The sequence below is a fragment of the Peromyscus californicus genome, unplaced genomic scaffold (genome assembly GCF_007827085.1).
Source record: "Peromyscus californicus insignis strain IS unplaced genomic scaffold, ASM782708v3 Scaffold_24__1_contigs__length_46423439, whole genome shotgun sequence".
NCBI classification, from domain to species: domain Eukaryota; kingdom Metazoa; phylum Chordata; class Mammalia; order Rodentia; family Cricetidae; genus Peromyscus; species Peromyscus californicus.
Genome location: NW_026294535.1, coordinates 33,529,394 through 33,542,439, shown reverse-complemented (window position 1 = coordinate 33,542,439; position 13,046 = coordinate 33,529,394). Strand labels below are relative to the sequence as shown.

Genomic DNA, 13,046 nt, shown 5'->3' with positions numbered 1-13,046 from the left:
GCCCCACACTATTCCAAGCATTAGCTGTGGTAGACAAAGCAGTTTCTTTCTGCATCTGTTCAAGAGTATATGCGTAGTATGTGTGCACATGTGTAGCTGTATAACACTGACCTGTAAAAGAGATCTATAGATAATAAGTTAGATGTAGTTAGGGAGCGAAGAGGGAAGAGAGATGCAAGGTTCATGTACTTTAAGAAGAATAAATGCATGGGAGACAGAAGATAAAAGATTAACAATGGAAGACAAGACTTGACTCATATAATTTCTGGATAGCTCTTTAATATTTTTTAAATATTAAAGTATTTATGCTCCCTAGGTTCAACCTGGTCTCGTTTTTATAATGTGTAGTGGGAAATAATTAATATTGATAGGTTAATCTATTTAAGGACTAATAAAGCAGTTTATCTTGCCAGTGTGGGTAAAATGTAACTTAGAGCTTGTCATTTGTCAAAATTGCAGGTAAGCTTTTTATACTAAATATATTTTTATAGACCAAGATGCATTTTCATTTTAAAGAATGGTTTGACTGGGAAATTTTGACTGATATGAATGTGGATACTCAGCTTCAGCCATGGTGGGGCGTGGGCAGGGGTAGCTCTGCCATTTGTCAGAGAAGTAAGGATGCCCACTGCCATTTGCTCCTCCTCACTAGTGTGCCTTTCTTAGTCCTGTGGGAAGTATCTTTTTAAAGGATAAAGTCACTCAGTGTACTTCTTTATAAACGTCTCGGAAGACACTTAATGTTTTCAGTTATTTTGGGGGTATAATGAAATAAATTTGCTTAGAATCTTAGATTAAAAGTATTAAAAAATAAAAAACACACCTCTCAGGTGTTAAACTAGGAAAAACAGACCCTGCCAAGTTTGGATCCTAGTGTTCTGTATAAATAAAATACCTACTTAGCCAAGATACACAAAGATTGGAAAAAAATTAGCTTTGTCTTTAGTTTGGGTTCATACTAGGTGTCAAGTTATGTGTCTATTAATGTGATGTCTCCAATTTTGAACATTTCATTTGCTCTCTAAAAGCTTGATCACTATGGCCTAAGGTTTCATTTTAACTAAATAATGGAAATTTTCACTTAATTTAATAGTGGAACCATCCATTATGGAGTCAGTTTGATACTAGACACGGTGAATAAGATATGTTAACCCATGGTTGCTAATGGCACTTGTTTAATCTTCAGTGGAGAATGTGTGTGGAGACTTGAGTAAGATTTTAACATAACTTGTGCCAGTCAGAGTCAAGCTATAGATTAATCATTTTAGAGCACCTCCCTTTTTTGTGGTTACAGAGGTGTTTGGACTTGTTTTCTTAAGTATACATACATACTGTGTTATAATTGCATCTCTGGGGCTGGTCATAAAAACTTAGCATTCTTAAATCTTAAAACTTTGAAGCCAGGTAGTAGCCCAGACCTGTAAACTCAGTATTCAGGAAGCTGGGGTGGGTAGGTTGTGAGTTTGAAGCCTGCTTGGGCTATGTAGGGAGTTTCAAAGCCAGCCTAAACTGCCTAGCAAGACCTTGTGTGAGAGAGAGAGAGTTGTCCTCTATATGCACTGTGGTGTGTATTTGTCCCCTTATGTACAAATAAATCTTAAAAATAAAAAATAATGCATTTGGACAGTTTGATTAAAATCAGTAATCCAGTTAACTTTCCAGTAGTCATACACCCAAACTACTATCTAGTTCTAAATGACTGTTAAGTTCATGTCATTTATGAAATGGGAGTTCTAGAAATGTTTGTGTTTTCAGCTCATTGTTTTCCTGAGATTTTAATAAGGTTAAAGAAGAACTTTGCTTTAAAAAAAATTGTCACCAAGATAAATTAGAAAATGTCATTTTAAACATGAACAAAATGTCAAGGTTTTTTTTGTTGTTGTTTTTTGTTGTACTTCATTGAAATAGGCTTTATTTATACATCCTATAATTCTCAGTCTTTTGCATTAGAGCTATAATAATTTCCACTTTTTTTTTTTTTGGCTTTTCGAGACAGGGTTTCTCTGTGTAGCTTTGCGCCTCTCCTGGAACTCACTTGGTAGCCCAGGCTGGCCTCGAACTCACAAAGATCCACCTGGCTCTGCCTCCCAAGTGCTGGGATTAAAGGCGTGCGCCACCACCGCCCAGCTCCACTTTTATTTGCACAGAATTTTTATGAATCCACATTCCCGAGTTACTACTGATTTTCTATTCAGCATGTCGGTACTCCGTACTAAAGAGATATAAGTAGGCAGAGGACACTACTCTTGTTCAGACTGTTTGACTTCAAAGGGTAAAGAGCTAGTGTGGCTGTCCTCCATGGTCACTCTCATGTGGAAATATTTTCATGGTTCTTATAGAAAATATACATTGATTCCCCCCAAAAAAGTTAAGAGAGCGTCACTTAGACTAGTGACATGGCTCAACAGATCAAGGTTCTTGCTGAGGAGACTGAGGGCCTACCTACCGAGTGAGTCCCAGAACCCGCCTGCCCTCTGGCCCTCACTCGGTCTCTGTCTCTCTGTCTGTCTCTCTCTCTCACACACACACAATAAATAATGTTTTTAAAGAAAGAGAGCTAGGAAATCATTTAAATTCTCAATTTTGGATGTTCTTTTACAGGAGTTCCATCTGGAATATGATAAATTAGAAGAACGGCCTCACCTGCCATCCACCTTCAACTACAACCCTGCTCAGCAAGCCTTCTAAAAGACTTCCCTTTTCCTGGGGTATGGCTGTCTCAGCACAGTACTCGACAGATCCGCAGAATTGATGTGGCTCAGGCACCCTGGTTTTAATTCCTTGAGGATCTGGCAATTGGCTTACGTAAAGGGTCACCATTTGAGGTCCTGCCTTACCAATTATGTGCTGCCCAACAACTAAATTTGTCATTTGTTTTCTCTAGTTTGAGCAGGGTCTGAATTTTTTCATTTATTTTCTTTTTGCCAGCAGACAGACTTGGGTCTATAAAGACAAGCAAGTACACTGACAGAAGTTACCATTTAGTTTCTTAAATGTAAAAAGAAAACCCACAAAAGACTCAACACAATTAGACCACAAAATTTGCATTGTTCATTGTAGCACTATTGGTAATAAAATAACAAATGTTTGTGCATTTTTATGTGAAGATCCTTCTCGTATTTCATTTGGAAAGATGAGCAAGGTCTGCTTCTTTCATTTTACTTCCCCTTCTGTTTCTGAACGGCAGTTTCGCCAGGCTTAATGCAAGAATATGACTGTAGAAGAAAGAGATTGCCACAGTCTCTGGATGGTTTCCAGGGCTGTGTTGTTACTGAGCTTCATCTTTCCAGAATGAGCAAAACACTGTCCAGTCTTTGTTACGATTTTGTAATAAATGTGTACATTTTTTTTAAATTTTGGACATCACATGAATAAAGGTATGTATGTACGAATGTGTATATATTATATATATGACATCTATTTTGGAAAATGTTTGCCCTGCTGTACCTCATTTTTAGGAGGTGTGCATGGATGCAATATATGAAAATGGGACATTCTGGAACTGCTGGTCAGGGGACTTTGTCGCCCTGTGCACTAAAGGGCCAGATTTTCAGCAGCCAAGGACATCCATACCCAAGTGAATGTGATGGGACTTCAAGACGTGAACTGAGACAATTCACTCTGGCTGTTTGAACAGCAGCGTTTCATAGGAAGAGAAAAAAAGATCAATCTTGTATTTTCTGACCACATAAAGGCTTCTTCTCTTTGTAATAAAGTAGAAAAGCTCTCCTCACTGCAGTGTTGACTTTGATTTGAAATTGTCAGATCTCTTCTTCAATATGGAAAACACAGATAAAATCTGAAGTTTACAAATACACTGAATGGCGTGACTAAATTTAAATTGTCTTCTTTTTCAGCTTCAACAAATGGTAAATGGATCCAGGTGGGCCCTTGGACTTGGTTAAAAAAATGCATCCTCAGCATTAACCGTAGGAGGGAAGTTGACTGGGTTGTGGCAACATTACAAGTAAACATCCTGACCAAAAAAAGTTTGTTCTCTGAGAAATTGATGAGGAATCTCGTGATACAACTTTTAGCCTTATTTTCCTTTATGAAATTTACCTTGAGCTTGCTGGCCTGGATAGTTCATATTTTAAGGTTACTGAATCCCCCCCCCCCCCCCTTTTTGGACATCTAAATGAAAATACTGTTTTAAAGTGCCTGAAGGCTGAAGCTGCCAGTAGAACTAGAGAGTAGGAAGGTGGCTATGGGATTTTAATTTCTTAGTTTTATTTTTAGCCTATTTTTCTATATGAATGAAAGCTTATTGGCATCGCCTGAAGCATGTTTGAAAAGTAAGTGTTTATGAAAATGCTGTTCGTGTATCAGGAATGTGCAAGAACATAAAATTCACCTTTCTCTAAGTATTTTCAGATAGCCAAAACAATAAAAATATGAGGGTTTTTAAAAATATTGCTGAGTTCAACCAGAGTACCACCTCAGTAAGATGACACTTGATAATTACAGGTTTACCTAACAGACACCACACTATTGGATATGGACCAGATTCAGATCCTTAATGTCTGCTGCTTTCTAGCTAGGAAGAATTCATCTTTTCATAATAATTGATTTTATTATAAAATACGACTTTTCCTACATAGCCGTTGGCAACTGGTGGACAAGAAGACAGTGGAAAGGGGTCTTCAGTGGCTAAAGTGTCAGCCAAAGCATGACTGTGGCACTGATTAACAAATCAGATAGGTCACATCAAGGGTTTAGAGAGATGACTGACAGGTTAAGAGCACTGGTCACTCTGGCAGCTCTTCCAAAGGACCTGGGTTCAATTCCCAGTACTCACATGGCAGTTCATAATTGTCTGTAACCCCAGTTCCAGGGGATGTGGCAGCCTCAGACATGCATGCAGACAAAATCTCAATGTACATTAAAAAAAAGTCATTCAAGTTTGTTTTGCTGAATCTAATTAAGAGCCATAGGCAAGAATTTTAAGCAGACACCACCTTTTATCCAGAATCATCAAAATTAAGGAAAGTTGCCTGTTAAACAGTTTGGTTTTGTATTTATAATTTGGTGGTGTCAGATGTCAGCTTGACTTTAAATGCAAATTTAAAAATGTGAAAGTCCATGCTACATACAAAGAAGATGACCTAAACTGTCCTTCCCCTGTGTAGCTATGGAGTTTATTCCCCCCTCCCATAGCAGAGGGGTACACTCTGGCACACAAACGTTGTCGCTGAACTGCCCCTGACTTTGTGGGACAGAAGCTAGTAACTTGGAAAAGGGAGTCCTTTAACTTAATTGAGTACAAAGACCTGTACTCGAAGTGCGCTATAACATACTGATAAAACTGTTTTCTGGAGTTTCTTACCGACATTTTCCTTCAGAGTAATCTTCCTTAACTGAAAGTTTAAATTCTTACACTACCAACGAAAGTCAACCATTTACCCACAGATACTTTGCCAGTACTTGTTGATGAATTGATATATTTTATCATTTCAGTTTGGAAATAAAACGTACAAAGTAAATTATTTGGGCTTTGAAATAATTATCCTTTGCTTAACTTCATGTAACTTTTATGGAAATCTTAAGCATTTTCACTTAGCTTTCAAACCTCAGGGTTTTTTTGTCCCCTGTGAACCATCAAGTTGATACCCTTAAACCCTTTCATTCACAAACATAGATCTTCCAATATATTATGCCAATTGCCCATAAAACATGAGTTATCTGAGCATGGCCTTGAAGGACTCACTTCACTTAGATTTGCATTCAGTGTCTGTTTTGTACAAAGTTGCTGAAAACGTACACATATGTGGAAACAAGGGATGTCTGAGTGTTCTCAACTATAGTTTATATAGTTTATAAGGACTTAGAAATATCTACTAACTGGATAGTCTTTAGGGTCTGGGGGCTATATAGCTCATTGATAGAGGGCTTGCCCTGCCATATGTGAGGCTATAAGTTAAAATCCCTGACATCATACACACTAAAAAGATAAAAAAAATGTAGAGACTAAGATAAGACTTTGAGATATCTTTACTCTCAAAAAGTTAGATTTTAATGGCATGTCACCAGGCTCCTCTTGCCAATGCCATTAAACAGTGACTTGGATCATACCATGAACAGATTTGGGAGATGAAGCACATGAATCCATTGGAAGATAAGCCAATAGTTTTTAAGTGTTGAGTCAAATCAAGTGGTATGCATTACATCAGAATCATTAGCTTGCAGTTTGGATGGTAAAATTTAAAAAAATAGATTGGCTATAGCATGGCCTAAGGGCAGTTTATATGTAGACTATTTATAATGATGAATCTATTTCTATTGCCAAAAATGCTAATGTATTCCTCAGCTACAGTAAAAAGTAAGTTGTGCTCAGGACACGGTAAGAATCACAGTCGCTGAATGTCGTTATACACCTGAAATGCTAAGCCCAATTTAAATGCTCTTCTGGATGCTGCATGCCCCCTCCCTTCTGGCTATCAAGCAACTTACTGATTTTCAGTTTGAAGAATAGCATCATGGGATAGGTTTTAGTGTCTCCCGTTTTACAGAAGTCTTCAGATGTCATCATTGCAGAAGGCAGTAAGGGCACAACATAGAGAAAAGGCTTTACAAACATTTCCCCTTCAAGTATCAAATTCTAGGGCTGTCAGCGAGCAGTGATTTCCTGTGTGTGGCAAAAGAGCTGAACATGGACCGATGAAATCAAGGTGCCATTGTGATACCAAGGAGCCAGAGTAGCTGCATTTTGTTCTGTGGGTGTTGGTCCTGAGTATGGGACCTCAGTAAGGCTAGACAAGCACGCTGTACCTGAGCGGTAATTCAGAGCTTGAGATTGCTTTCTTTTTAAGGCATTGCATTTGGAGAACACTGGAGGAGGGTCTGGTAGGACAGTGCTCCGTGCATACAGTAAGGAATTGGACTGAGTGTTTATTTCCTGTGGCTAACTGAAAAGGTGTGGCGAGGAATTGGGATAACTAGTGTAGTTCTGAAAATCTGCCAAAAATTATTGTCAAATCGGAAGTTTCAGATGAAGACAGCCAATTACAAAGTGCATCTCATTTTCCAAAAAGCATTACAAATGTACAGAAAGGATGTATTAGAATCGTTCAAGCACAGGGTCTTGACGAAAAGCCAGAGAACAAGGGGAGTTGTGGCATTCTCTTCAAATACAGGAACTTCAAAAGAAGTTTAAGTCTCGGACTCATGAGGAAACTGAGCGGGACAGGGCGTCATTGTGTATCATTACACCGCCCCACAGTGCCGGCTGTTGGTTAGAAGGAGCTTTCAAGTACCCCAGTAGAAGGGGTCAAACAAACTGGGTGCTTAGCAAAATCCCCCTTGACAGGCAGGCCTGCCATTTCTGTAGTAAAAGGATGGTCTTAATAACTTCCAGGCCTCGTTTCGGCAATTTGAGACGTCGATAACCTTGATCAGCGTTAAGGACTGAAGTCCTATTAGCCGAAAAGGACAACGTTAAAGAATGTGCTGTTCTCTGAGTGGGGACATGGTACTTGACTACTGGGGGTAGGGGTGGGGGTTAACTCTGATTGCAAGATGCAAATTTAATTAAATTTGCTATTTTTCTTTCCTTTAGTTGACGGGAGCAGGCATGTGAAACAAATACTAAGTGTTCACCAGGTTATATATTAATTTAGTTATGTATTTGAGGGAAGGAGGAGCCAGTTTTTGCTGATTTGAGGTGAATATTTAGACTGAAACTGGTAATACATGGCATTCACGGGTTACGTTCCTGTTTCTACTGTAGTAGAAATCACATGAGTTAGATTGAGTGATATTTCTATTATTTTAAAAGAAAATGTATCATTCGGTTTGGTGTATAAATGTCTTTGAGTTGAGGTTACTATAGGGATAAACCACAGTCTAGCAATGGAATTCTGAACTAATAGACCTCAGGGCCACCTGGACATGTCTCCATGAGAAACAGCTGCAGAGCACACCTGAAGTCACTGCCGTCTGTACACCTCACACTCCAGTGAATGTATTAATACCAGCTAGACTAAGGTGATGGTGAACTCTCACCAAATGAACGTTAGACGAAGTCTAATGTTCCAGAGCTAAGGGGTCTGTGTTTTCTGTAACAACCAGTGTCCTCACTGAGAGAGCTCATCTTTACAATACTATTCATCAGCAGAACAGGAAGCAAGCCAACTAGTTTCCAAGCATGAAACAGCTTCCTCCATTGTGCAGAGAATATTTTTGTTCGGTTTTAGTTTTATGCATAAAAACTGCTAAAAGTAATGGCATACATTATCAGTGTATTCACTAATTGAAAGTTGGAAAATCCAATAGTCCAAATTTGGCATTATCTTAATGCTTATGCTTTTAAGAACTCGGTATCCATGGACCATGAAATGCTAATAACTTCTGTGTATATATATCATAAAAATTTCTGCAAGTCATAGAAGTTGTAAGGGTAAAATTTTCATAACTTCATTGCAAATCCAAATTCTTGCTTAAATAGTACACAAGCAGTTCCAACACATCTTAAATGTCTGTACTGCAAATCAACTTTGCATTCACTTTTCATTCCCATGGCCTGGAAGATACCTACCATATTATGTTCTGCTATCTTGCTAGTAAAAACCAGCATTAACTCTTTCAAGCAGTGTAGGGCACCAGCTGAAGAAGACAATTCTTAATTTTCAGGTTTATGTGTCTGAGTGTTTCATCCACATGTATGTGTGTGCAGTGACCTTAGAATCCAGAAGAGAGTGTTGGATTGTGAAGGATTGTGAGCCACCATGGGTGTTGGGAACCAAACTTAGGTCCTCCACAAATGCTCTTTACCACTAAGACAACTCTCCAGCCCTAGGAGGTGGCCTCTTAATTTGCATAAACATCTCATGAAATGTTTTGGTAATTTGCATTGTCTTTGGCCTAAGGGACATTTTGGCCACATGATAATTTCCTTAATTTATAATAAAGACTTTTTCTTCCAGGAAAATTGGTTTCTACTGCATACTGGATCTAATTTTGATGAAACTTGAGTTCTTCAGACATTTGGGGAGTAATGCCACAGATTTTAAGCATGGTAAAATTTCCACAAGTGGATTGGTATTTTAAGACTTTGGCCTCTTGATAGCCATTTATAATAAAAAAGAAACTTAGATGAAACCTTCAAAATTATATACTTCAATAAGAAAACATAGGAGGGAATGACATAAATAGTCCCATCTTCTTATGTATAAAAATAAAGATTTGGGGCAGCCACAATGTTTCAAAGCTACCTTTAAATCTGTTACATACTGAACATTTATTTTAAGATATAGTTTTAATTACCATATGTAGCAGTGCATTCATTTTGTCTGCCTTTGAGTTGTTAAATATTTCCTCCTCCTAAGAGAAACATTTGAATGTTTTAATGTCTTTGATTAATTAATATTCCTCAAGTATACTATTATGTAAAACATACCTTTATTTAAATGCCACTTATGTTACTGTGCTCAAAAATTATTTCTACATTTACATTATCTAAAGATTTAGGTTATTCTTAGTTCATTCTAAATGTAGGTCTCAAATTTGAATATTGAATTAGTTGACTTGCAAAATACTATTCAGAATATGAATTGTCTAATGAAGGTGAACCAGTCATTTCTCTGGCTTCTCTACATTTACAGTGACATTCCTGAACAAGGTCCATTATCCTTGGGATGTTTGTAAATTACGTGGCGTGGTACAGGAAGGTGCAGACTCCTTTTTCATAGAACATTAAAGTGGAGTCTCCTTCCCAATTTTGAATCATTCTTTTTCTTAGCATTTAAGGTAAGGGTATAAAACATTAGTGTCCTAAAACCCATCAAAAGAAACTGAAGTAACCGAGAAAGGTACACCAGAAGAAAAAAAAAAAACCTTGGAGAGACAAAATGGCTGCACATCTGAATAGGAAACACTTATTTCTAAGGATTTATTCTTACAACTATCTTTACCTTAAATAATACCATTACTTATATGTTGTTATGGCAAGGCGCAAATATTAATTCATGATAAGGAAGTTCTACTCCTTTAAAGTCCAAAACAGTAGTGAGTAGATGATCAGGGTCAACGTGTTTTCCATCGTTAGATGTGTCCAGGCAAAGACAAGAAAACCTAGAATTCTTAATTAATTCCCTGCATAAATAAGCCAGGATTTCCTTCCACTCTAGGGCCATTTATTGACTTTTATCAACACTTGCTTATCCCGTGTGCACGAGTGTGTGTGTGTGTGTGTGTGTGTGTGTATTTTGTAGCTTGATTCTAATCTAAATACTAACAATCTCTCACAACAGCACTTTGATCTGGAATGCTGTCTTAACAACAGCATTGTTAAACACGAATGGGATTCAGAATAAATGGGAACTAAATTAAGGGATCAGCTACAGTGTTCCTCTACAGATTGTTCCCTTCATAGGTTTCATAAGTGGGGATGATGAACAACCCTTAGATATATTTGAAATTCATTTGTAATGTATCATCTTGAAAATAGTAATATCTGAATTTGTTCCTCCTCATGAGAAGATGAATTTAGGACATCTGTGAGTAACCCAGTTCATACAGTTGTTCAGTAAATGTATGCCCATGACCCCAAGGATGCGCCCACACTCCCTGTTAAACACTGTGGGAAGATGTTCTCTGTGTTTGAGGTTTGTTCCTAGTAAAGGTATTCCAAGTAGTATGCTTATTACATAGCAATACAAGTTTTTTTTTTTAAATTTGGAAATAACAAAATCAACTTATAATTTAAGCCTAGAACATTAAAACAATTGTAGCTCAATGCTTTCATTTGAAGAGAAATAGTGTCTATTACATCAGATGAATTAGTACTAGAGCTGGAGCCAAAGACTCTCGGTTTCAAACTTACCATTCCAAAGCTCATACTCCTTCTTCTACATAAGTATGTTTCTCCCATAAAAGTTCAATGAACGTGAAAGATGGTAAGAATTTAGGAACTCTACCACTACTTCATGAAGACATTTTCATAAAACTTAAAATTTTAATATCTAGGCAAGATGAGGGGAAGGTTTATGAAGTCCCGCCCTAGCTGAAGAGCTACTGCCAATTCATGGCTGTTGGATAAGGAAGATTGCCAGTTTGGTTCAGGACTTCAGATTTCAGTTGGCTGTTCATGCTCCAGTAGATGGCCTGTGAACACACAGCAGCATTAAGTGGGCCCAGTGGGTTGAAAAAGGGTACAGAAAGTTGTGAGGTAAGGGTTTGGGAATATGGGAGAAGTTGAAGGGAGGAGTGGATTTGATCAAAACATATGCATGCATGAAATTCTCAATTTTTAACCTAAAAAGTATGAACCCAGTGATTACATTTTCTGCTTTTGTCGTTTTGCTTATCTGGCTTAAAGCAAAGGCTTTATGCAAACAAAAGCCTGTGTACAAACAAATCTGGACTTTTAAAATTGAATTACTTTTCAAGTATTTGCTATTTCAATGAAATGTAAAGTCTCGTGGAGCTTCTTGGTTAACTTTGAACTAATATATTCTAAGTATCTAGAAGTAGTAATGTTCTCGGTAATCGTATGCTCAGTAGAATAGGTAACACTTATGGCTGGAAATTCAAAGTCTAAGAAGAGCATTTAACAATCACAGTGGGGCATGACGACGTTTATTTCTTGGCATAGCAGGCTAGAAATCATTTAGTAAAACTGAAAACTTTTTTAAATTGACCTTTATTTATTTGTATTTGAAGTGTATGGGTGTTTTGCATGCATTTATGTGCATTGCTATGGAACAATCCTTTTCTACACTATGAGGGACAGGAAACGTCTATTTACAATGCATCACATGCATGCAATACCTGCAGAGGCCAGAAGAGGGCATTGGATCTTCTGGAACTAGAACTACAGACAGTTGTGAGCGGTCATATGGATGCTGGGAACCAAACCCTGGTCCTCTGGAAGAACAGCCAGTGCTCTTAACCACTGGACCATTTCTCTAGTCCCCTGCAAACCTTTATTTTTAAAGTTTATTATTTTAATACTATATATGTGTGGGTCTCTTTGTGAGCATGTGAGAGCTGGTGTCTTCTCAGCAGAGGACAGAAGGGTCAGATGCTCCTGGAGCTGGAGTTGTAGGTGATTGCACACTGCCAACATGGGTCTTGAGAATAGGACTCGAGAACCTGCTCTTAACTGCTGAGCCATCTCTCCAGCCCCCAAACTAAATATTTTAAGTCTAGTTTAAATAAAAGGAAACTCAGTTTTCTAGTTATGTCTAAATTGAGAAAACAAGATTTCTATTTGCTTTTTCTTTGTTGGACCACTAGTTATACTAGTTCTTCTTACCTAGTTATAGTTAGTTGCAAATGTTTAAAACTTATCCAGAATGTGAGTTTTAATGAGAACGGTGATAAATTACGATTTTTCTCATCTGTGTAGTTTAGCTACACAAGTGTTTACTAAGTTTGTTACAGAGAGACCACACTGTGCTGATTCTGGAAATAACAAACGTTTCCCAACATGCTCTGTTCCTACGATAGTGAAGTCCTCTTTGCATGCACACGGGATTGGATATTGCAATTTTAACATAAGCCACAGAACTTTTTTCAGATTGTTGATCCCAAAAACCAAGTGATCGTAGCAAAGCTTTAATGTTCTTCTTTAGGAAGGTTTTGTTTTTCTTCTGAATGAAAGTTCATTGTGACTTGCTCTGCTATCATGGGAGACAACAGTATTCTCTGAGGGAGTCTGGTTCTGCACATTGTTCCTTTTAGATGCTGTTGATGGGAGCTATTCATAGGAAGGACTAGCCTCCTTTTCTGTGATGCCTCTGCCCTCCCCTGGGAGCAGAAGGTGCTAAATTGCCATTCTGAGATCCCCGAGGTTCTTGCTGCCCTTCCGACTTAAAGTCAGTGATGACCTGTTTTCTGAAACAAGTATATCCAGCCTCCCTTGGGAATGTTACAAGGCTACCCTACGCAAGTTGGAAAAAAAAAAATGAACACATCTTTCTAGTGCATCCTTCAGGATAAAAAGAGTTGATTTAATTTGTGAAGTCTTTAGGTACGTTTCACTGAAGACAGAAGACAAGCCAACCTAGAAATAGGGAATAAGAGAAAACTAAATGTTTGGATAACAG

The 13,046-nt window shown here is 37.8% G+C and overlaps 1 protein-coding gene across 8 annotated transcripts in view; it reads left to right on the top strand.

Annotated features, from left to right (window-relative positions):
* The window catches only part of Cnot2 (CCR4-NOT transcription complex subunit 2), a 102,150-nt gene extending 98,417 nt beyond the window's left edge, over positions 1–3,733 (top strand). For all 8 annotated transcript variants that reach the window (XM_052753408.1, XM_052753414.1, XM_052753410.1 and 5 more), the window contains one exon: positions 2,602–3,733. In XM_052753408.1, coding sequence (XP_052609368.1) covers positions 2,602–2,688 — 87 coding nt within the window. In that variant the 3' untranslated portion in view covers positions 2,689–3,733. The remainder of the gene's footprint in view (positions 1–2,601) is intronic.
* The last annotated feature ends 9,313 nt before the right edge of the window (positions 3,734–13,046 follow it).